The sequence below is a fragment of the Molossus molossus genome, unplaced genomic scaffold (genome assembly GCF_014108415.1).
Source record: "Molossus molossus isolate mMolMol1 unplaced genomic scaffold, mMolMol1.p scaffold_m16_p_13, whole genome shotgun sequence".
Classification (NCBI taxonomy): domain Eukaryota; kingdom Metazoa; phylum Chordata; class Mammalia; order Chiroptera; family Molossidae; genus Molossus; species Molossus molossus.
The window spans coordinates 44,450,592-44,477,215 of record NW_023425348.1 but is presented as its reverse complement, the minus strand read 5'-3'; the positions used below and the strand labels follow the sequence as shown (position 1 = coordinate 44,477,215).

Here is a 26,624-nt window from a genome sequence, read left to right as displayed (position 1 = left end):
ATGTTTCTGGGTAAGATGATATGATATCTGGGATTTATTCAAAATCATTCAAAGGGAGAGGGGCAGGTAATGATTAAGGGAAAAGATGTAATAAGATTGGCAATTAATTGATTATTGAAGGTGATGGATATGTTGGGCTTCATTATATTGGTCTGTAATAAATATTTGATACTTTTACATAGTAAGAAGCAGAAAATTCTATTAAAGATGCACTATACACAGATGGTTTTACAGGTTACCCAAATATTGCAGAACGGGTGATCCTTGTGCAGACTATTCCAGGAAATAATGTTTCCAAACTCATTTGGGGAGCTTTTACAACTTGATATCCAAACCACACAAAGACAGTATAGGAGAGGAAAAATACAGGCCAATCTCATGAATGTAGATTTTTAAAATCCCAAATGAAGTGTACACTAATCTAGTAGTGTATTTTTTTTTTTAAATCCCAATCAAATACCATTTATTCTGGGGATTGGAGTTTGTAAGAATCTAATGTAATTCACCATATTAATAAAGGAGAGTAAAACCGTATGATCTTCTCAAGAGATTCTCAAGAACATTTGTAAAATTTACCATTCATTTACTTAAAAAGCTAGAACACTTGAAATAAAAGGGAACTTTTTTTTTTTTAAGTATAACTTGTGAAAAAGGATGATTAGTGGCTAAGAACAGTTAAGACAATTTTGGAGCACATTGATTATCAAATATTAAGCTATTATATATATTAACTAAAATAGGTATTGGTGTCAGGATAGTTGACTAACCAGTGTTAAATAATTCAGGAGTCCAAAAAAAAAAAGAATCCAGTAACATGCCTCATATTTGAATTTGGTAGATGACAGGTAGCATTATAAATCAGTCGGGCAAAGCTTATCATTTTCAGTTGTGGATAGTTAGCTAACTTATAGAAAACAGGAAAAGCCCTGGCCAGTGTGGCTTAGTTGGTAGGGGTATTGTCCAGTGCACCAAAAGGTTGCTAGTTTGATTCCTATCCTTCTCCCTTCCTCTCTCTGAAATTAAAAAAAAAAAATTTTTTTAAGTAAACAAAACATAGATCTTTACTTCAGACCATGCACAGAAAGCTAAATTCCAAATGGATTCAAGGTCAAACTATAAAACTTAGAAAATACTAGGAGTATGTCTATGAAAATAGGGTAGAGATTCTTTTTTGTGTTTCTTCATTTTATTTATTTTTTATTTGTCTTTATTGTTGAAAGTATTACAGGTGTCCCTCCTTTTTCCCCCCATTGACCCCCCTCCCCGCTCCTGCCTTTACCACACTATTGTCTGTGTTCATTGATTATGCATATATGCATATAAGTTCTTTGGTTTATCTCTTCCTGCCCCTTCCCCCTTCTTTATATAAACAAACAAGAACTAGGTATAAAGGAGAAAATTGGTACTTTGGACACGTTATAAAAGCTTCTGTATGATAACAGATAATATGAAGTAAGAAGAAAAACTACACGATGAGAGAAAATATTTGCAATGAAATAACTGACAAAAGATTAATATCCAAACTATATGAAGAACTACAAATCACTATGTCAGACACCTCAGAAAAATGATAAGGGGATTTGAAGAGGAAAAGTGAAAGCCAATAAACATTTGGGATGATGTTCAATATCATTAGTAATCAGGAAAATGCAAATTATGCCAGTGATGAGAGGCCACCAGACTGGCATAATTTATGATTAATTATAATTAATAATGGAACCTACATGCTGCTGGGGGAGTATAAATTGGTAGAACTGTTTTGGAGAGTGGTTTGGCCATACTTCTTAAAGCTGAAGAGATACATTCTTTGCCGTGTAGTGATTAATAGGTGAAACACCCCACCTCCCACCCCCCCACACACGATATGAGTTATAAAAGATGATGCTCATTATAGTACTATTGTACTGGAAAAAGTAGTAATAGCTGTCCTTAATAGGAAAAGGGATAAAGGGGTAAATTATGGTTGAGTCAAGTATTATTTGTCTCACCAGAGAAAACCATTGTTAATGCTTGTATATTTACTGCTGGACTTTACTAGTTTTTTTTCTATGTACAAATATTATATATGGCTTTTTAATTATTAGCATTCATAAAAGAAATATTTGTACTTCTAATACATAGGGTCAGATTGATGTTTAATCACTTAGATGTTTTTAGAGACTCTGGAAAATTTCTGTTGCTTCAGGATATTACATATATCCTGTAGTATCTAAAATTCAGTACATCTTCTCTTAAGTCCCTTATTCTCGTGATTCTCATAAAATGCAGCTACTTCTGAGAGAAATAGGTAAACTTGTTCATGTAGGGTATGAGGATTTATCAAATTTTTGCATTGTTCCTTAAATTTGGGATAGTTTTGGAGAGGGGAGAATTAGTATTTATGGAATTTACGTTAGGTTTTATAGTTTATTTACTAGACATTCATAAAGTGCCTACTATCTGTAAGGCATTGAATCAGGTGTTTAAAAAGGATGGACTTAAAGAGAGCAAGAATGTATGAAAAGGAGGAACGTTGAAGGAAAAAATATTTAACATACAATAAATGTGCCTCAGTCTATTTAAAAGAATAGGTTGAAATAAGTGTTAGACCATTGTGATGGAAATATGAAAGCAAAGAACAGTGTTTGCTAATTAGTCATACTGGTGACGATGATGTGAGGCTGACCAATTTCAATATCTCACTATTCTTGTTTTCCAGAGAAAATGGTTACTATTACTGTGAAGATAGTTATATGCTAAAGCTGAGCAGGCTTATTCCAGATTGATACCTTCAATACAACAGGGTTTTGATTTTAAAGATCCTTAGTTCTTAGGCTAAAGATTCTGTTTGTTTATAAGATTACATACCCACTCATTGAACTCTTTTATGTCTGTACTATAAACTAACCCTGGGGTTCCTTGGAGATCTTTCTTGGTGACTTTATTAAGAGCAGTTTTGATAGCATGGTGGGGGAAGAAAAAGCCCTAATAGAATGAGTTGAAGTGAGAATTAGAAGTGAGAAAGCAGAAACAGTAAATATATTATAGATTATTCTTTGGAGGAATTTGCTACAGAGAGAGGGGATGGGGGAAGTGCAAAAAAATAGGTCAGTGCCTGGTGGGCGACAGGAACTCAGGAGCTTTTCAAAAGATAGATGATACTAAGTCATGTTTGTATGTTAGATTTGTATATTTTCATAGCAGAGAGGGAGAAATTTATGGTGCTGGAGAGAGTGGAGAAAACTGAATAAACTATATTCATGAAGAGGTGAGAAGATGAGATCTGGAACACCAGGGGGAGATTGATCTTCTACTTGATTAGGAGATGCTTCTCCCATTCTGGTGACTGGATACTCGCTGCTCTCTTATTTTTGGACAATTTTAATTGTTTAAAAGTTAAGTTTTCTAGTGAATCAAAATCTTCTTCCCTAGTTTTATATTTAAAGACCATGATTATTTCTGATTCATTTTTAGGTTAAAATTCTCAAATTCATCTCTTTGGTCCTCTTCCTCCCTTTCTGAAGATCCTGGTCATACCACATTACTTAATGTTCTTGGAATATAGTATGCTTTTTGACCTTTTCTTTTTTTAAAAAAAAAATATTTTTTTCCCACTACATACTCTTTGACTAATTTTTTTTTTCTTTATGGATTTTAGAGAGATAGGAAGGGAGAAGGAGAGAGAGAGATAGAAACATCGATGAGAGAGAACATCGATTGGCTGCCTCCTGCATGTCCCTCACTGGGGATTGGGCCCGCAACCTGGGCATGTGCCCTGACCAGGAATCGAACCAGCGACCTCTTGGTGCATGGGTCAATGCTCAACCACTGAGCCACACCAGCCAGGCTCCTTTTTGACCTTTTATCACCTATGATTATTCTTCCTGTGATATTCTTTCTTCTTATCCTCCTGTCAAATTATATTCATCTTTTAAACCCAGGTAACAAATGCTCTGAAATTTTTCCTCACTCAAATATGAGTCACTTACCTTCCTTTGTGACACCAGGTGAATATGTGCATCCCTCCTGTCACTGGCTTTTAGTTCCATGCTTGTGTGTCTGTCTCTGGTAGCACACTGAACTCTTCGAGTTCAGGGATTATGTCGTTGTATATGCAGCACTTAATATGCTACTTAGAATGTATTAGATACTCAGTAAATGTTTAATCAGGGGAAAAGATACCTAAAAAAATCTTTTAAAAAAAGCGTTTGGTCCTGTGTCATGATTTATTTACCCTTCTGGTCATCTTTAAATATGAAACTCAGAACTGACCCTTATACTTTTTTTAAAATATGTTTTTACTGATTTTTTTTTCCAATTTTTTTTTTTTAATCCTCACCCGAGGACATTTTTCCATATCTTGTTCAGGTAGAGTGGGAGGGAGGGAGGGAGGGAGGGAGGGAGAGAGAGCGAGAGAGAAACATTGACGTGAAAGGGACACATCAAGTGGTCACCACCCACACGACCCAACCAGGGCAGGGGACAAACTGCAACTGAGGTACATGCCCTTAGTGGGAACCAAACCCAGGTCTCTCTGGACTGCAGGCCAACGCTCCAACTGGCCAGGGCCAAATTTTTTTAAAAATCCTCACCCAAAGATATTTTTCCATTTATCTTCAGGTAGAGTGGGGGAGAGAGAGAGCGAGAGAGCGAGAGAGCGAGAGAGAGAAACATCAATGTGAGAGAGACACATTGACTGGTTGCCTTCTGCATGATCCTGACTAGGGCCTGGGATGAACCACAACTGAGGTATGTGCCCTTGACCAGAATCAAACCCGGGACTCATTGGTCCATGGGCTGACGCTCTAACCGCTGAGCCAAACCGGCCAGGGCCTGACCCTTATACTTTAAATAGTGGCTGACTAATGCAAAGTATAATGAAGCTTACTCACTCTTCATCTGGATGCTAAATTATTATTAATACTGCTAAAAATTACATTGGCCTTGCTCATACTGAATTTGTAGACAACAAAACTTTTTTTCATGCATTGCTATTAATCCAGTCTTCCTCATTACATGTATGTACTATTAAATTTTTAAGCCTGAAAATAACTTATATCCATTTTTTTTTCCTGAATAGCAGTGAACTTATTTTTTCTTAATTTCCTTCCAATTTGTCATTTCTCTTGTGTTCTCTTTAGTGTCTGGTTCTGTAAAATTGTTATAATAAAACCTGAAGTCCTGGCCAGTGTGGCTTAGTTGGTTGGAGCGTCATCCTGTACACTGAAGGATCACAGGTTCAATTCCCTGTCAGGACACATACCCAGATTTCAGATTTGATTCCCAGGTAGCCGATCAATGTTTCTTCTCTCTCTCGCTCTCGCTCCCTCGCCCTTTCACCCCCCCCGTCCCCCCTTCCTCTCTCTAAAATCAATGGAAAACATGTCCTCTGGTGAGGATTTTAAAAAACCGCAAAAGATTGGACTCCATTAATTTGGAGTTTACTTGGACTTTACTGAAGTTTACTTTTGCCTTAATTGTAAAGAAAAGCTTTATTAAATTAAACTCCCTTCATATAACAAATTCTTTTAAAAACTTTAGTACAAAATGGTGCTAGTATTAAAGCATGTTCTCATTGGTTCATTTAACAAAACAATTATTATTTTTTATAGAGTCGGGGTGGGGAGAGTGAGAGAGAAACATCAGTGTGAGACAGACACATCGATTACTTGCCTCCCACACAACCCCGACCAGGGCAGGGGACCCATCCACAACCAATGTACGTGCCCGTAACTGGAATCGAACTCGTGACTCTGGTCTGCGGGTGGACACTCTAACCACTGAGCCAAACCAGCTAGGCGACAAAACAGTCTTTTAAGCTTCTGTCTTACACCTAAAGATTATTCCTATCTTTAAGGAAGTCTCCTCGTTTGAGGAGTCAGAGGCAGAGACAAGTAATTTTAACACAGATAATAAATGCTATGACAAATGAGATAAGTGCAGAATGTTGTGAGGGCCTACAGGAAACTAATGTAATTCTCTGGTTGGTGGGGAAAGATTCACAAAGAAGAGGGCAGTAAACAGGGTTTTGAACTAACCATCATATTGTAAGAAGGAGAAAAAGCATTCTGGGAAGAGGAAGTGGCATATATAAAGTCATAGAGGAAACACAGGGTATGGCATATATAGAAATAGTAAGATGTGTGGGGCATGGGGTGGGGAAAAGTATTAAGGTAATGGTAGAAAATGCAGCTGGAGTGGTAGATTGGGTCCTGTTTATAAATCTTGGAGAAAGAGGGAAACCAATGAAAGTTATTAAGCAGGAGGATAATAGGGTTAGGTTTCTGTTATAAAGAACTAGGGAAATGGTGTTGAAGATAGATGGAGACAGAGAGGCCAGTTAGGCTACCATTTAATAAAGAATCCGTACCAATTAGGTATTGAAGGATTAGATGAGATAAACAACCCTGTGAAGGTAGGTGTTCCTCCTATTTTATGGGTGAAGAAACAGGTCTAGCAAGGATAAATACTGGTAGGTACAAAGCCAGTGGGTGATAGATTTGAATGTACGTTGGTATGGTTCCAAACCTGAACTTTTCCTAATTTTGGTATCATTCCATTTTGTGGACTATTATGAATGATTCTTTGCCTCAAACAAAGCATAAATTAAGTTTTATTGGAACACAACCAAAGGAGTTTATACTAGGGTGATGGTATATATAGTGATGGGTGCTGCAGCGCCTTCATCTCTGCAGTATTCCTTTGCCTACATTTGCTTCTATGACCTCCTTTATTGTCAAAGCCTCATTTTGCTTTGACTATACTGATCCAGTGTGGGCTGCTTAACTGTGCTTTGTTGTTTGGGCCATTTCTGGATTCAACAAGGAATCTTATTTACTCTTGTTTAATACCTGCTTTTGTAAGATCCTGTTGATCTCTACTCTCTTACTTTGTCCTCCTCTAATCTGGGGGTTTTAGTTAATTTGGGCTGCTATTAACAGAATACCATGAACTGGGTGGCTTATAAACAACAAACATTTATTTCTCCCAGTCCTGGGGGCTGGAAGTCAAAGATCAAGATGCTGGTAAATTTGGTGTCTTATGAGGGCCTACTACTTGGTTCATGGACAGCTGTCTTCATGCTGTGTCCTCATTTGGTAGAAGGGGGGCACAGGAGCTCTCTCGGGTGTCTTTTATAAGGTGCTAATTCCATTCAGGAGGGCTTTGCCCTCATGACATAGTAATCTTTCCAAGGCCCACCTCCAAATATCATCATATTGAGGATTAGATTGCAACATAAATTTTAGGGGGACACATTTAATTTATAGCACTGAGCATTGGTAAAATGCCGACTGCAGGCCAGATTCACCTGTCTCCAGCTGTCTCCATGCTAAAATAGCAGAGTTGAGCAGTTGTGACAGAGACCTATGGACTACAAAGCTGGAAATATTTACTGTTTGGCCGTGAGTCTACACAGCCTCAGGCGGCTTAGCAGTCTTCATTATTCTTTCTAGATCAAGGTACAAATCAGGTTAATTCTTTAAGCTAAGGGAGCAAGATGTAACTTGGAATTTGAATATTATTATTAATTTTTATTAGCAGTTAATAAGAATTTTCCAGTTGCCCCCCCTAATATAGAGAAAAAAATATCTGGCACCATTTTTTTTTTCCATTGAATTCCTTATACTTTACTACATTTCTGAAACATCCTATCCCTGAAAAGGTTAAGTGGAATTTTCCTTTTTGGATTATACAACTCTCCTATATATTCTTCCTGCTTTATCAGTGTACATATTTATTCACTATCCAGCCTCCACATCTAAATTTTTTTTAAAAAATTGTGGCAAAAAACATAACATAAAACTTACCATCGTAACCTTTTAAGTGTGCAGTTCAGTAGTGTTATCATACTTTTGGTCATGCTTTATTTGTTGTTGACCATGAACTGCTCTTCCTTATCTTTCACTTATCTAAGTTTTACAGGTGAGAGTCATCTTTATCTCACCTTCCTGGTCTTTTTTATTTTCCTCCTATATAGGGCTATGGAATGTCTGCTTGAAAGATTCATTTGGCAATTGTTTATTTTGTGACATTGCATCTGTCATTGTCTCTGTAGTTATTTTAATCTGTTATAAAAACTTTTTATGAATTTGTCTTACTTTATAAACTGTATTATAAATGCTTTGAGGAAAGGGTCTCATGCCTTTTTGTGTGTGTATTTTCTCTTCCCACAGTACTTCTTCTGCACTGCTCAATCTCTTAAACTTCCTAATCTCTGGTAACTGTTTCCATTATTCTTATAAACTTTTATTTGATAATTTGATATGTTATCACTTAAATTTTCTTTTTTTCCCTTTGTGATTTCTACAATTATATTGCTCTTTCTTTTTCCACTTATTATTGCCATTTCTGTGTATAATGTTTTTTCATGTTTGAAATTTTAAGGCATATTTCAGTCTGGAGACATGCATCTCTCATTTAACTTAAATGATTTCCTAACTTATTAAAGCAATGGCAACATGTTATTAAAAATATTTCTATATAATTTTAATGGTGAAATAATAATACATTGTATGGACTATCCATAATTAGCCTAATCATCCCCTCAATATTGGACATTTAGGTTATTCTTAGTTTTTGTTTTATAATTATGAACAATGTTACAATGAAAATATTTTTATGTGAAAGTTTTTCTATATTTTAAATTATTTTTAATTCCTAGAAATTAAATTATTAGGTCAAAAGTTACAAATATTTTATAAGTATTTTATATGTGGGCTGTGACATTTTGATTTGATTAGTTCTTTGCCAAAGGATATTTTAAAAATACAAATAGTGTAAGTTAATGTAGTAGTAATCTGTGGTGTTAGTTACGGTACTTAAGTAAGCAGCCTTAAAATTTGAGATTAATATTTTATTAGCTTTTAGCTTCTTTTCTATGTACTTTACTCTTCTTCGCAGGTAAATACTCTTTATATTACCAGCTGTAAATTGTTACTTGTCTTGGGCAAGTGGGTAAATGACGATTGCATTAGTTTAAGACAGTTGGTACTTGTTTCTCATCTGCACTCTTGGAGAGTTAGGAATAAATAAAAAAATAGTAGATAAAATAGAAACCACTTTAGTTTGGTTTTAGAACACGTTTCTGGCTCACTCTCTATGTTTCTACCTTCCTATTTCTTCTAGTATGCTTAATTTCACATTAAAACTTCTTTTGCATATTATATTTGATGGTGGTTGTTTTGGAGGATTAGTGAACAGTACAAGCAGGTAACTTTGAGTTTAATATGGATAATGGCCCCTTGTTTCCTGTGTATCTCTGCACTTACCTATATTTTGCAATGTCTTGGTGTTCTATGCAGCACTTATATGTTTAGTTTTATAACTCGGATATTATATAGTTGTTTCACTCACGTATGTTTTTTCTTTCCTAGTAAGATTGTAAGTTTCTTTAGGACTTGTACCACTCATGTTCTACCTTTATTACATATCTTTCTTGACTTTCTCAAAGGAATATTCTCCACTTTTGTCTTCTTCCTCACTGCTCATTCCCTTTTTAGTAATGGTTTGTGATTTCATGATGAGAATCTTGTATTCCCCACTGCTTACGAAGAACGTAGATTTTGCTTCTGGCTACGATGGAACAGATTGAAGCAGACCAAAACTACTGCTGAGAATAACTAGGAAAGCCTGATTTAGAAAAAAGTCTATATGAAGGCATTGGTAAGTTGCCAAAGCAGCCAGGACTTCAGACATTTATGGATTCTTGGCAAAGGGAGAATGCAGCTATTAAGAAGCAGAAAAGCCAGCAGAGCTATCTTCATGGAGCTAGGAAGAAAAAAAAAAGTAGTTCAGGGCTGCCAAGGCAACCAGAACTTGAGAGGCCAGCCAGATACCAGAGAGAAAGGAGGTATACCCCCTCTCCCTCCGCTCCTCTCCACCTGCTTTTTTCTCTTGAGGCGTTTGCTTATTCTTAACCTGTGTAGAGTAAAAGGCTAAGAGGCTTCACAGTAAGCTACTGAAAAGCAAAGCACTTTTTAGCAGTTCTTCAGTGTTGAGGAGAAAAATGTCAGGACCTTCTAAGGAAGGTAGGCTTGGTAAACATCCCCAGACTCTCAGTTGGACCCTTGAAGGGCTATAAACTAGGGCAGAATGAGCTTTAAGAGCTTTATAAGCTTTACAAAGATTGCAGCCTGCCTTGAATCAGCTCATGTCCTACCCTCATTCTAATTGCCTGTCAGAGAACATAGTGAATCTCTATAGGGATATAATATCCAGAGCCTCTACAGTTTTTCATACACAGTGAATGACAGATATTCTAACAAAATTACCAGGTAAACCAAGAAACCATGCCAGGAATAAACACACACAGTATAGAAATACATTCATGGTATCCCACTTATCTGAAAATTTATTCAATCAATCTCTAGTTGAAGGATATTTAGGTCATTTCTAGTCTTTTGTATTGAGTAATTTGCAGTGAACATTCTTGTATGTACATCTTTGTACATATGTATGATATTTATCTTTAAGATAAAGGATGCCCTTGCTAACTCTTTTTTATTTTGTTTATTTTTTTATCCTCACCCGAGGATATTCTTCCATTTTTTGTTCAGACAGAGTGGGAGGGAGAGAGAGCGAGAGAAACATCAACGTGAAAGGGACACATCGAGTGCCACCCGCACGACCAACCAGGGCCGGGGACAAACTGCAACCAAAGTATGTGCCCTTAGCGGGAACTGAATTTGGATTTCTCTGAACTGCAGGCCGATGCTCTAAACGCTGAGCCAAACCGGCCAGGGCCCCTTGCTAACTCTTGCCTTTATCAAACCTTTTGATCTTTGCCTATCTGATACATAAAAACATTTGGTTTAAAAGGTTTTAATATTTTGCCCTGGCCGGTGTGGCTCAGCAGTAAGAGTGTCGACCCATGGACTCAAGAGTCTCAGGTTTGATTTCTGGTCAAGGGCTTGTACCTCAGTTGCAGGTTCTGTTCCCTGGCCCCTGTTGGGGACGTGTGGGAGGCAGCCAATTGATGTGTCTCTCTCACATCAATGTTTCTCTTTCTCTCTCCCTCCCTTCCTTTCTTCCTCCCTCTTTTCCTTCCACTCTATCTAAAAATCAATGGGCCCGGCTGGTGTGTCTCAGTGGTTGAGTGTCGACCCATGCACCAAGAGGTCACCAGTTCGATTCCCAGTCAGGGCACATGCCCAGGTTGTGGGCCCAATCCCTAGTGGGGAGCATGCAGGAGGCAGCCAGTCGATGTTCTCTCTCATCAGTGTTTCTATCTCTCCCTCTCACTTCCTCTCTCTCAAATCAATAAAGAAAAAAACAATTTTTTTTAAATCAATGGAAAAATATCCTTGGGTAAAGTTTAAAATAAATAATAATAAAAAAATGAAAGGTTTTAATATCTTGAAATAGTGAAATTGAACAGATTTAATATGTTTATAAGTTATCTAAATTTATTTTTTTTGTTAACTGCCTGTTCATGTCCTTTGCCCATTGTTATATGAGGTTATTAGGCGTTTAAAAAAATTATTAAAGTAATAGTAAGACATCGTGAGTAGGAGCATAGATTCTAGAGCCAGATTGCCTGGGTTTAAATCATAGCTCTTTCACTTATAGCAGTGTAGGCAAATTAAAGACTCTGTGCCTCAGTATCCTCACTTGTAAACTAGAGATAATAGTATCTCCCCATTGGGTCATTATGAAGATTAAATAAGTTAATAAATACACAGCCCTTAGAAACAGGCTTGGTATAATGTGCTACATAACTGCCAGTCATCATAATGATGCTGCTAGTAGTGACCGAGATGGGAATGAACTAAAGAGATTTTATTATTTGCCTTAGGGCCAATAGCTAGTAAGTGGAAGTATTCAGATAAGGCCTTGGGACTCTTAAGTCCAAAATTGTTTTTCATTCTGTTTCACTGATAAGTTGAACCTACAGAGTGAGAAACTCAAACATAGCCAGGTACCAAGGGATAGGTACCTTTGGATTTGAGAGTCGTTAAAGTAGCATCTTCCTAATACAGTTCAGTGAGGTTCTTTTTCTAATTTTGTATTGAGTGTGGATGCTTTGACAATTAATGACACTTCATTCCTGAGGGTTTGGTGCCATTAGCAAAATGTTTGTCTTGTGGTTTATTTTGTTGGTCTCTATTAATAACCAGTCACCACACCCCAGAGAAAATCCTTTTTAGGGAGGACCTTTAAGGAAGTATACCTGCTCCTACAGTTTACATTAGACTGAATGAAATAGTCACCTTAGGTCACTAACCACAGGTGTGTGTCATTCTTAAGGCATCATATTGTTAGAGTTTCCCTTCCTGTTAAACATAGTAGTAGAGGACAGACATCAAAAAAGTACTTGAACCATCAGATTCATTTACAAATACCAAAATATTCAGCATCTCAATGCCACCTGAAGTCGTTGCTAGCATTTCTTTTGTGTGAAGTGAGTGGTTGTTTCTGTGCCACAGAAACACTTGAAAATCCCCATAGAAGCTGGTGGAAGGATTGGTGAGTTTGGGACTAACTCCACTAGACTAAGGAGTAAGGAGGGTAGTGTTACCTTTTCTGGTTCTTTCGGCATCTTGTTGTTCTGCTTATTATTATTATTTTAAAATAATTTGTAGTTTTTTTTAGAGCAGTTTTAGTTATATGACAAAATTGAGAGAAAGGTACAGAGATTCACTGCTCTCATACATACGTAGCTTCCCTCATTATCAATATCAGAATGGTATATTTGTTACCAGGGATGAACCTACAATGATATAAGCACCCAAAGTCCATAGTTTAAATTAGGGTTCACTCTTGGTGTTGTACATTCTGTGAATTTTGACAAATGTATAGTGACATATATCCATCATTATGATATTGTACAGAGTATTTCACTGCTCTAAGATCCTCTGTGCGCTGCGTACCCTCCTCTATCCTTGGCAATATTTGGTGAATGTAAATTGATACTCCTCCCCTACCCCTGCCCATTTATTTATTTATTTATCCTCACCTGAGGACATTTTTCCTTTTTTTTTGTTCAGATAGAGAGGGAGGGAGGGAGGGAGAGAGAGAGAGAGACAGAGAGAGAGAGAGAGAGAGAGAAACATCGACGTGAAAGGGACACATTGAGTGGTTGCCACCCGCACAACCCAACCTGGGGACAAACTGCAACCGAGGTACGTGCCCTTAGCGGGAACCAAACCTGGGTCTCTCTGGACTGCAGGCTGATGCTCTAACCGCTGAGCCAAACTGGCTACGGCCCTGCCCATTTTTCTTTGCTCTCAAATAAGTCAAGGCATAGTAAGATTTCATTCAGTATGTAGAATACCTACTTGGCCTTATTTATGAAGTTTGAGATTTCTTAATAAATATTCCAAAATGAATTTAACTTTTCATATAATATATGTATCAAAGGAGTTGGATCATTATCTTTATTTCTTATAACTTATATTTACAAATAAATCAGACCAAACCACAATTTCTTTTTTTTTTTTATCCTCACCAGAGGATATTTTTCCATTTTTTGTACAGATAGAGTGGGAGGGAGAGAGGGGAAGGGAGAGAGAGAGAGAAACATCGACGTGAAGGGACACATCGAGTGGCTGCCACCCGCACGACCAACCAGGGCCGGGGACAAACTGCAACCGAAGTACGTGCCCTTAGCGGGAACCGAACCCGGGTCTCTCCAGACCGCAGGCCGACGCTCTAACCGCTGAGCCAAACCGGCCAGGGCCAAACCACAATTTCTTTATCTCACTAACACTAGAGACAATTTTATAGTTATTTGATTCTACCGCATGCCACTCTACTGGCTGAAATAGTTTACAAAATGTTTTTACTCTCACTATACTGTACTCATTTGATCCTCATAATACTCTGTCGTGATAGGTGTTCTGATTTTACAGACGGGGAAGTTGAGATTGGGTTATCCAAGGCTCTGGAAGCTTCTAAGTTGGGGATCAAGCTTTTAACTTCGTATTATTTACACTGTATACTAGAGATGTTGAGGTCTTGGGACATTTTGTTCTAAATGTCAGCAAGAACCATTTTAGAAAAAGCAGATTTTTAACAGTAAGTAATAATTAACACCATTTCTACCAGGCTATCACTAAAATATTTTTGGTTCCTTGTATTGGATAGTAGACTTATTTATAAGCCTGAATAAAATTATGCTCATGTTGCTTCCTAAATAAATAAAGATTTTGAGACCTGGCTGGTTTTGCTGAGTGGTTAGAGCGTCAACCTGCAGACACAAAGAGTTGTGGGTTCGATTCTCGTTAAGGGCACATACCTCAGTTGCGGTTTGTCCCAGCCCTGGTTGGGTTATGCGGTAGGCAACAGTCAGTGTGTGTCTCTCACACTGATGTTTGTCTCTCTCCCTCCCTCCCTTCCACTCTATCTGATGATAAACAGAAAAATATCCTCAGGTGAGGATTAAAAAAAGATTTAAAAAATAGATTTCGAATTTTTAAAAGTAGATACGAGAAGAGTATTACACTTTTATACCAGAAGAAACTCTGATAAAATTTGTTATTGTATCTTGACCCGAGGAAGGTCTTTCCAAATATGATGCAAAATGCAGAAGCCATAAAAGCAAAGTTTAATATAAAAATAACCACTATAGGCAAATTCAAGAGAAATGATAGACTAGGAAAGGTGATTTGGTATTGTCTGTCAGAATTGCAAAAACACGTAGTCTTTGACCTCAGCAGTTATGATTCCAGCAATTTAATCTATGGATATACTTGCAGACAGGCAAAATGATATATATGCAAGATCATTCCTTATAGCATTGTTTTAATAGTCTCTGGAAATTTAAACTCACTTTGATACCTGTATTTTGTTTCTTCTCTCTCTTTATTTTATTTTATTTTGATTTTTAATCCTTACTTAAGGATATTTTTCCACCTGTCTTCAGATAGAGCAGGAGGGAGAGAGGGAGGAAGAGAGAGAGAAACATCGATGTGAGAGAGACACATTGATTGGTTGCCTCCTGCACAATCCCAACCAGGGTCAGGGACGAACCACAAACCTATGTGCCCTTGACTGGAATCAAACCCGAGACTCTTTGGTCCGAAGGCCCAAGCTCTAACTGCTGAACCAAACTGGCCAGGGCTCTTTTTTTTTTCTTTTTATTTATTTATTTATTTTTAAATCTTTATTGTTGATTGTATTACAGATGGTCCTCATTTTTCCCCCATTGACCTCCTCCTCCCCACTCCTGCCCCCCTCCCGCCTTTTCCAGCACTATTGTTTGTGTCCATTGGTTATGCATATAACTTCTTTGGTTTATTTCCTCCCACCCCCCAACCCCCTTCCCTTTGAGGCCTGTTAGTCCAGCAATGAACCTACTCTTCTTAATCCCTTCACCTTCCCCACTCATCCCCCCAAACCCCCTCCCATCCAGCAACCAAGAAAATGCTCTCTGCATCCACATGTCTCTGCTCTGCCTGTTCACCTTGCCTGCAGATTCCACTGTTGATAGATATGTATTCATGCCATTTTGTTTGTTCATATATTTTATCTTTTTCTTCAAAAAGACCATCATTTCATATAATAACGGTTTGGTAGTGATGAACTCCTTTAACTTTTTCTTGTCTGGGAAACTCTTTATATGGCCATCAATTCTAAATGACAGCTTTGCAGGATAGAGTAATCTTGGTTGTAGGTTCTTGCTTTTCATCACTCTGAATATTTCTTGCCACTCCCTTCTGGCCTGCAAAGTTTCTTTTGAGAAATCAGCTGACAGCCTTATGGGAACTCCCTTGTAGGTAACTAACTGCTTTTCTCTTGCTGCTTTTAAGATTCTCTCTTTGTCTTGAACCTTTTGCATTTTGATGATGATGTGTCTTGGTGTGGGCCTCTTGGGGTTCATTTTGTTTGGGACTCTCTGTGCTTCCTGGACTTCTATGTCTGTTTCCTTCACCAAGTTAGGAAAGTTTTCTGCCATTATTGTTTCAAACAGGTTTTTAATTTCTTGTTCTCTGTTCTCCTTCTGGCACCCCCAAGATGTGAATGTTGGCACGCTTGAAGTTGTCCCAGAGGCTCCTTTCACTATCCTCATTTTTTTGGATTCTTTTTTCTTTTTGCTGTTCTGATTGGGCGTTTTTTGCTTCCTTATATTCCAAATCAATGGTTTGCTTCTTGGATTTACGTACTGTACTATTGAATCTGTGTAAATTATTCTTTATTTCAGTTAATGCCTCGTTCATTTCTGACTATGCATCCATCATTTCTGACTGGTCCTTTTTTATGCTCTTGAGGCCCTTGCTAAGTTCATTGAGCATCCTTATAAACAGTATTTTGAACTCAGCATCTGTTAGGTTGCTTATCTCCATTTCGCTTAGTTCTTTTCCTGGGGTTTTGTTCTGTTCTTTCATTTGGGACCTGTTTCTTTGTCTCCTCATTTTGGCTGCCTCCCTGTGTTTGTTTCTGTGTATTAATGAGAGGTATGGGGCTGAGACCAGATGCTACTTGTTTGAAAGAATTTAGGAAAACCTGAAGCAGGATCCAGGACAGGCCAATCCTATGGTTAAGCAAGTGGCAACAGCTTGGGTGGGCCTGAAAGTTGGGTGGGGCGGGGCCTCAGGGAATCACCAGGGCGGGGCTACCAGTGTGAGCCAGGTTGCTGGAGTCCCAGATAAGGCAACTGTCTGCCGCCCTAGGGAAGGGCTCACCAAAGGAACAAAGGCCTCCGAAGCACGTTTGTCCCGGAGAAAGCCCCCTATCAAGCCCTCGCTCCAATGCCAAACAGCTCAGTTCTTTTTTGTATGTCCCAGGTGCCCCTCAAGCTGCCTCCCCTCCAAGCTTAAAGAGAGTGAGTCCGATAAGTCTGTGCGCGAGCCCTTTAAGGAGCTGCCTGGGGCTCCAACCGCATCAGCTTCCCTGAGCCTCAGTTCCAGCTAGTTTTTCCAGCCAGAAGTTATGGGGACTTCTTTTCCTGGCACTGGAACCCTGAGCGGGGCGTCTGGTGTGGGATGGGGACCCCTCAGTCCTCAGGGAGGACCTTCCCAGCCGAGGTGTCCTCCTGATTTTTATCTGCCACACGTGGGTGTGGGACCAGCCTGTCTGCCTCCGCCCCTCCTACCAGTCTGGATGTGGCTGCTGCTTTAATTCCGTAGTTGTAGGACTTCCATTCAGCTTGATTTCAGGCAGTTTTGAATGATGGTTGTTCTGTAGTTTAGTTGTAACTTTGATGTGGTTGTGGGAGGGTGCCATACCGCGTTTACCTACACCGCCATCTTGACCGGAAGTCCTCTCTTTTTTTTCTTAACCAGTTTTACTGGTGGTTGGTTTGTTGATCATTTCATAGTAAAAAGTAGAATCAGCTAGGGTTGTTAGTTCTAATCAGCAGAAATCTACTCTCACAAACTTAAGCAGAAAAGGAATTTATTGAGAAAGAAAATTGGGTAAACCAGAATAATTAGCCAGGTAGCTAGAAAACTTGACTTGGAAAATAGCACCTAGGATCCAAGAGCAAAGTCTATATAATATGAACTATTTGAAATATTTTGAAACTTCTTTGTGACCTAGTATCTTTTTAATTGCTCCTTGTTTGCTTTAAGGAATATATATATTCTGTTCCTTGAGTGCATACATATATGTAAATGTATATGATCAAGTTTGTTAATTTTATTGTTCAATTTTTCTATATTTTTACTAACTTTTAGTCTGCCTGATGTGATTTTAGTTATGGTGTGTTAAATTTTCTTACCATTATTTTGAATTTATTCATTTCTCCTTATAGTCATATTAGTTTTTGCTGTGCTGTACATTCATATTAAGTTCATGATTATTATATCTTCTTGAAGGGTTGCTTTTAAATCATTATGTAATTTATCTCTTTATTCTTATTAGTGCTTTTCTTTTGGTTTTGCTATGTACTAGTGCTGTGACCTTGAGCAAGTCATCAACCTCATTTTTCTTATTGTAAAATGTGTGCAATACCTACTTTATAAAGTTTCTGTGAAGTTTCACTGAGAAAATATATATGAAGTATCTTACATGTAATGGATTCAACATAAATGGATTTAAAGTAGTTTTTTCGCCTTACGGTTTTTGCTTTTGCTTTCCTCCTTCCCCTTCTCTTTTAAGGCATCTAATTTTAAATACTGTTTGCCTATAGCTGGAAGTGGGCTTAAGGGATATGATTAAAATAGTCATCAGGACTTTTTTTTTAAGTGGATGAAGGTGATGGAATGTTCTGTCTCCCAAACTCAGGGTCTAACAACCCTCTAGTACTTGGTAGACCTGTAAGTTACTGTTTTCTGCCTCTGCATTAGGTGCAATATTTCTATCTAAGGACCTTCCAATCTTCTCAGGTGTACTAAATGAGTCTTTCTAAAATAGTTGAGACAACTGAAAAATGACAAAGACAACTGATTGAGGAGCCTACTTTTCTACATGTATTTATCAACCTCAGTGGGATGTAGAGTTATTAGTAATTCAGAATAAATACTGTTTCAATCACTATATATACACATAGGGGTATATAGACATGTCATGTACACGTAAGGAATTTGTGTATACTTTCCCCCTCCTTTTTGATAGCATTTAGGACTTTCATTTCATTCTTAACTTGGATTTTTATCGTCTATTTATTGGGTGCCTTCTATGTACCTGTATATCTCGGATTCACAATTTTAGCTGAGCAAACAGCTTAAAAGATTTTAAAATGTGACACATATATTGTAACTAGGGTTGAGAGATACAGTGCCTTCGAAAGATAGTTATGCTCAGTCTCTGGAGAACCTTGAATGACACGTTGAAAAGTTTTGACTTGATGCTATAGGCAGATCAAAACCACTGAAGGTTTTGAGGATAAAATAATCAGGTTATATACTGACAATATTTACAGCAGTGTTTCTCACCTTCCTAATGCTGAGACCCTTTAATACAGTTCCACATGTTGTATGTGGGGGTATCTGCATTTGGGCGGACCCGCCTGGAGGCAGATAGAGGAACGGTGTCTCGGTTCCTAAGACCATCAGAAATATGTGTTTCAGTGCTCTTAGGTGACCCCTGTGAAAGAGTCGTTCGACCTCCGAAGGGGTCACGACCCACAGGTTGAGAACGCTGATTTACAGATTGTGTACAGGAAAACATTCTGGTGGCAATGTTGAAAAAGAAATAGACATATACAGTATTATGAATAAAACTTCAGCTCATTTAAAATGTTACTTGGTAACACTACAATGGAGTACTATGCAGCTGTAAGAAAGAAAGATCTCTTATCCTTTGACACTACATGGAGGGACCTGGAAAGTATTATCCTAAGTGAAACAAGCCAAGCAGAAAAAGACAAATACCACATGGTCTCACTTATATATGGAATATAATGAATATAACAGTCTGAGGAATAGGGTAGACCCAGAAACACGGAAGTAGGGTACAGACTGACAACCCTCAGAAGAGGGGGTGGTGGGGGTGGGAAGAGATTAGCCACAGAACTTATATGCATATATGCATAACCAATGGACATGGACAACAAAGCCGGGGATGGGGCGGGGGGGGGGATGGGGAGGAGGGTGTCAATGGGGTATAAAAGGAGAAACATCTGTAACAAAAAAATTAAAAAGTAAAAATAAATTTTAAAAAAGCAAAAAAATAAAATAATAAAAAAATGTTACTTGGTAACACTGAACTAAGTTTTAAATATAGTTTTTTCTTAAAGTCTTTTAATATGTTACTTTACCAGTGAAGCTCTTCCAGACCACTCTATATAAAATAATCTTTTTCTTCCACTTTACATTTATTTCCTTCAATAGCACTTAGTACCACCAAATGTATTATGTACACACGCTTATTTGTTTATTCTCTGTTTCCCTTTACAAGACTGTAAACTCCATGGAGCAAGGACGTTATTTGTTCAGTGCTTCTCCCAGTGCTTAGAATTGTGCCTGATTTACTCCCTTTAATAATTATTTATTAAATGAATAAATGAATATTCAAATTAAGATGACCATAATTAAAAATATTTTTTTGTTAATCCTCACCTGAGGATATATTTTTTCCATTGATTTTTAGAGAGAGTGGAAGGGAGGGAGGGAAGCGGGGAGAGATAGAGATAGAGAGAGAGTGACGGGGGGGGGGGAGAGAGAGGAGAGAGACATTGATGTGAGGTAGACACATCGATTGGTTGTCTCCTGCCCCAACTGGGGCTATGGATTGAATCTGCAACCCAGGCATGTATCTTTGAGGTGGAATCAAACCCAAGACCTTTCGGTGTGCAGGCTGATGCTCTAACCACTTAGCAACACAAGCCAGGGCAAGATGACTGCAATTTTTAATGTTTAAAATGTGGGGAAAGCAGTAGGACAAAGTGAACTTGGTTCCTTCCTAGAAATTCCTGTTAAAGATCTTCTTCTTTTCCCTTTTTTCCAGAGTTTATATTCAGAACACCAATCAAATTAAGCAAGCCTGGGGAACTTCGTGAGGAATATGAAAGCCTGAGAAAGGTATAGTATACATGTTATCATGCCATTCATTTTTTATTTTTTTAATCCTCACTCAAGGATATTTTTCCATTGATTTTTTTAGATAGAATGGGAGGGAGGGAGGGAAGGAGAAAGAGAGAGAGAGAGAAACATCGATGTGATAAAGACATAACAATTGGTTGCCTCCTGCACGACCCAAATGGGGTCAGGGATCCAACCTGCAACTGAGGTGTGCCCTTGACTGGGAATCGAACCTGTGACTCTTCGGTCCTCGGGCCTAGGCTATAACAACTTAGCCAAACTGGCCAGGGCTGCCATTCATTTTTTATTTATTTATTTATTTTTAGTGTAATAAAGTTTGCCAATTTTTACATTTTTATTAATTATTTTTGTTACAGATGTTTCTCCATTTTCTCCCCTAGACATCCTCCTCCTGATCCCGCCCCCCTGCCCTCTCACAACATTGTTGTCTATGTTCATTGGTTATGCACACATGCATATAAATTCTTTGGTTTATCTAATCCCACCCCCCCTCCTCTGAGGTTTTCAGTCTGAATCGTACTCCTTTCTATGTCTCTGGATCTGTTTTGTTCATCAGCTTATTTGTTCATTATATTCCACAAATAAGTGAGATCATGTGCTATTTGACTTTCTCTGACTGGCTTATTTCACTTAGCATAATATTTTCAGGTCCCTCCATGTCGTCTCAAAGGATAAGAGATCATTCTTTTTATAACTATGTAGTGTTCCATTGTGTATATGTACCACAGCTTTTTTATCCACTCATCTATTGATGGACACTTGGACCGTTTCCAGATCTTAGCAATTGTAAATAGTGCTGCTATGAACATGGGGGTACACATATTCTTTCTGATTGGTGTTTCAGGCTTCTTAGGATATATTCCTAGAAGTGGGATCACTGGGTCAAATGGCAGTTCCATTTTTAATTTTTTGAGGAAACAACATACTGTTTTCCATAGTGGCTGCACCAATCTGCATTCCCACCAGCAGTGTACTGGAGTCCCCTTTTCTCCACACCCTTGCCAGCACTTTTTGATGATTTGTTGATGGCAGTCATTCTGGTGGGTGTGAGGTGATACCTCATAGTCATTTTAATTTGCATTTCTCTGATGATTAGTGACATTGAACATTTTTTCCTATGTCTCTTGGCCATTTGTATGTACTTTTTGGAGAGGTGTTTATTTAGGTCCTCTGCCCATTTTTTTTTTTTTATCCTCACCCGAGGACATTTTTCCATTTTCTGTACAGATAGAGTGGGAGGGAGAGAGAGGAAGAGAGAGAGAGAGAAACATCGACGTGAAGGGACACATCGAGTGGCTGCCACCCACACGACCAACCAGGGCCGGGGACAAACTGCAACCGAGGTACGTGCCCTTAGCGGGAACCGAACCTGGGTCTCTCCGGACCGCAGGCCGACGCTCTAACTGCTGAGCCAAACCGGCCAGGGCCCTCTGCCCATTTTTTAATTGGGTTCTTTGTCTTTCTTTTGTTGAGTTGTATGAGTACTCTATATATGTTGGAAATTAACCTCTTATTTGATGTATTATTGACAGTTATGGTCTCCCATAGAGTGGGTTCACTTTCCATTTTGATGGTTGTTTCTTTTGCTGTGCAGAAGCTTTTTAGTTTGATGTAGTCCCATGTGTTCATTTTTTTCTTTGTTTCTCTTGCCTTAGGCATATCAGTGAAAATTCTGCTGCATGTGATGTCTGAAATTTTGTTGCCTACATTTTCTTCTAGGGTTTTTATAGATTCACAAATCACATTTAAGTCTTTTATCCATTTTGAGTTTATTCTTGTTTATGGTGTAAGTTGGTGGTCTAGTTTCATTTTTTTGCATGTATCTGCCCAATTTTCTCAACACCATTTATTAAAGATGCTGTCTTTACTCTATTGTATGCTATTGCCACCTTTGTCAAATATAAGTTGAACATAATGTCTTGGGTCAATTTCTGGGTTCTCTGTTTTGTTCCATTGATCTATATGTCTGTTCTTGTGCCAGTACCAGACTGTTTTGATTATTGTGGCTTTGTAGTATAACCTGATATTTGGTATTGTGATCCCTCCTACTTTGTTCTTCTTTTTCAAGATTGCTATGGCTATTTGGGGTCTTTTTTGGTTCCATATAAGCTTATGAAGTATTTGTTCTAGTTCTGTGAAATATATCATTGGTATTTTAATGGGGATTGCATTGAATCTGTAGATTGTTTTGGGTAGTATGGACATTTTAATGATGTTAATTCTTCCAATCCATGAACATAGTCTATGCTTCCACTTTTTTATGTCTTTATTTCTTTTTCCAATGTCCTGTAGTTTTCTGCAAACAGGTCTTTTACTTCTTTGGTTAAGTTTATTCCCAGGTATCTTAATTTTTTTTGCTGCACTGGTAAATGGGATTGTTTTTTTAGTTTCTCGTTCTGTGAGTTCATAATTGGTGTATAAGAATGTTGTTGATTTCTTGATGTTAATTTTGTATCTTGCTACTTTGCCGAATTCATTTATTAAATCTAGTAGATTTTTGATGGAGTCTTTAGGGTTTTCTATGTACAATATCATGTCATCTGCAAATAATGACAGTTTCACTTCCTCCTTTCCAATTTGGATCCCTTTTATTTTTTTCTTTTTGTCTAATTGCTGTGGCTAAGACTTCCAGTATTATGTTTAAATAAGAGTGGTGAAAGTGGGCATTCCTATCTTGTTCCTGTTTTTAAGAAACAAAAACTAAATGCTTTTAGTTTTTGCCCATTGAGTATGATGTTGGCTGTAGGTTTTTCATATATGGCTTTTATTATGTCGAGATATGATTCCCCTATTCCCACATTGCTGAGCATTTTTATCAGAAATGGATGCTGGATTTTTTCAAATGCTTTTTCATCGTTATTGATATGATCATATGGTTTTTTTTTTGTTTTTTTTTTAATCCTCACCCGAGGACATTTTCCCATTTTTTTGTTCAGGTAGAGTGGGAGGGAGAGAGAGGAACAGAGAGAGAGAGAGAAACATCGATGTGAAAGGAACACATCGAGTGGCTGCCACCCGCACGACCGACCAGGGCCGGGGACAAACTGCAACCGAGGTACGTGCCCTTAGCGGGAACCGAACCCGGGTCTCTCAGGACCGCAGGCTGACGCTCTAACCGCTGAGCCAAACTGGCCAGGGCTGATCATATGGTTTTTATCTTTCATTTTGTTTATGTGGTGTATCACATTTATTGATTTGCGAATATTTTACCAGGCTTGCATCCCTGGGATGAATCCCACTTGGTCATGGTGAATGATTTTTTTAATGTATTGCTGGATCCAATTTGCTAATATTTTATGGAGGATTTTGGCATCTGTGTTTATCAGGGATATTGGTCTGTAGTTTTCTTTCTTTGTAGTGTCTTTATCTGGCTTTGGAATTGGAATTATGCTGGCATCAGAAAACAAGTTTGGAAGTCTTTCTTCTTGAATTTTTTGGAATGGTTTGAGGAGAATGGATGTTAGTTCTTTGAGTATTTGGTAAAACTCCCCCGTGAAGCCATATGGGCCTGGGATTTTGTTTGCTGGGAGTTTCTTGATTACATCTTCAATTTCCTTAGTTGTAATTGATCTGTTCAAGTTTTTCTCTCTCTTCTTCTTTGGCCCTTTTTAAAATGAGGGTGTAATATGTTGAGTTGGGTCTTCATTTTCCTTTTATAATGGTATTGTGAAATTGTTTTGTTTGATTTTTGGGTTTTTTAAAAAATCACAGAGCTTTTTTCTACATAGTAAGAAATTATTCTCAGGAACCACATCAAAAGAACCACAGATTCATCTTAAATACAATCCAGAATATCCAGATACTTAGCTCTAATGTGCCTTTTAAAAAATTGGAGATTATGGAAAATTTAAAGCTATCAGCGTGAAGATAAAGAGAAAACAAGGACTTAGAGGTAGAAAAGGAATTAAAGTAGTTGGAATAGTAAGGGTAGAGGTTTTTATAAGCCTTGGGAGAGAGAAGAAACCTTGGGGAACTATACTTTTGTTCCTGTTAGGAGGGAGGAGCAGAAAGATGGTTTTAAAAGGGACTGATGGCAAAATGTTGTTGAGGGAAGCTAAGACAATCTCATCATGTATAAAGTGGATTGTGTTTGAAAAACACTAACCTGTGTTCTTTGGGTTAAATAGAAGTTCGCTATATAGGTCCTTCTCCCCCACACCCCAAATACCCAAATTATCCTGCATCCATTGTATAACCTAGAAAATGGAAATTCAAGTTATAAAATCAAAAGTCACTAATGGGACATCCATACAATGGAATACTATTCAGTAATAATAAGGCATGAATCATTATACATGCTACCACATGGATGAACCCCCAAAAGACACTAAATGAAAGAAGCCAGATACAAGAGACCATATATTATATAATTCCATTTATAGAAAATGTACAGAATAGACAAATGTATAGTGACAAACAGTAGATTCGTGCTTGATTGGAGTAGGGGGTAGGAATGGGAATTAATAATAAATGGGTATGAGTGATTTTATTATAGTGGCAAAAATTTCTAAAGCTGATTTATTATGTTCCACGACTTGATAAATTTACTAAAAGTCATTAAATTATACACTTGAAGTGGATGAGGTCTATAATATGTAAAATATGATTCAATAAAGATGTAAAAAAATTTAAAAGGCACTAGACATTTGTATGAATACCTTGATAGAGAACAAGATGTCGCAGAGTTCATATTTTCTGAAACAAAATAAAGTAAACATATAATTATCTGGATGAATCTCCAGGGAAGGAAGGTCTTTAAAAGTTGGTACTGAGCAAGGGATGGTAAGTGGAAATTAACTCTGTAGTACTCACCATTATTCATTTGATGTGTAACATACTACTAATATAATTTTTATTTAGTATACTTTATTATTTTGTATAAGTGGCAGTAAAAACCTTTATAAGGGCTATAAAAAGATAACAAGAAATTTTATTCCCCTAATTCTGGTTCTTTTAAAAGATGTTTACTGCCCCGCTGGTGTGGCATCCCATGGACTCAGAGGACCCAGTTCAATTCCTGGTTGCAGGCTTGGTCACCAGTAGGGGGCGTGCAGGAGGCAGCTGATCTATGTCTCTCACATTGATGTTTCTATCTCTCTTCCTCTCTAAAAAAAATCAATAAAAACATATTTTAAAATAAATAAATAAAAGATGTTTACTTAATAATCATAGTTTATCCTACCCATGGTGGGTGGTGTCATGCTTCCTGAGGTTACTATGAATTTTTAAATTTTATGATTTTATGGATAGGTTTATATTTCTAAGTATGTTTAAAATTTTCTTCCTGCCTTATTGTTATAGTTGTCTTTTGAAAATGTTTCTCTTTTCCTTATTTCCCACTCTTTCCCAGAGGTAACTGCTGTCAAGTTTAGTGTATATCCTAGATCCTTTACCTACTTACACACACACACACACACACACACACACACACAGACGCTTTAGTTTTTTTTTCAGTATAAATGAAATCATGATTTGTATTAATTTATTCATCGTGTCCCTACTGTGTGCCAGGTATTGGGATACAGTGCTGAATAAGATACTACCTGAGGTCCTTGCCCTCAAGGAGATTTCATTCTTGTGGGGAAGAAAGACAGTAAATAAGCAAACACTTAATATTATATATATTAATAAAGCAGGATAAGAAGAGTTAAGGAGAGCGGAAGGGAAAGTTGAGGAGCCACAAATAGACTGTTTTAAATAAGAGTGATCAGGGGAGGACTTTCAGAGAAGGCACCATTTAAATTGCAACCTGAAAGAGTGAGGGAGCAAACCAAGCAAAGGTATGAGGAAAGAGCATTCCAGGCAAAGGGGGCAGCAAATGCAAAGGCCCTGAGACAGAAACAAGTTTGGCTTGTTCAAGGAACAGTGTGGCTGGAGCTGAGTGTGCAAGTGTTGAGTGGAAGAATGGTATAGGGATTTGGTAGGAGATGAATTGGGAGAGACAGAAGGACCAGATCAAAGAAGGCCTAGTTGACCTGGTAGGGAGCCTAAATTTATTTAAAATGTGATGAGAAACTAGTAATATGATCTGGCTTATACTTTTAAAAGGTCTGTGGTTGCTCTGTGGGGAATAAGCTGTAATGGACCTAGGAGTTAGGAACTGTATTTACTGTAAATAGAAGAGACCTCAAAATAATGACTCAAACAAATTAGGAGCTTTATTTTTCTTTAAAAAATTTTTGTTTTTTCTTATTGATTTTAGAGCAAGAGGAAGGGAGAGGG

At 37.8% G+C, this 26,624-nt stretch overlaps 1 protein-coding gene across 1 annotated transcript in view; it reads left to right on the top strand.

Annotated features, from left to right (window-relative positions):
- The window catches only part of RNF169 (ring finger protein 169), a 77,500-nt gene that overhangs the window by 12,048 nt on the left and 38,828 nt on the right, over window positions 1-26,624 (top strand). The window contains exon 2 of the mRNA XM_036258041.1: window positions 20,308-20,381. Coding sequence (XP_036113934.1) covers window positions 20,308-20,381 — 74 coding nt within the window. The remainder of the gene's footprint in view (window positions 1-20,307; window positions 20,382-26,624) is intronic.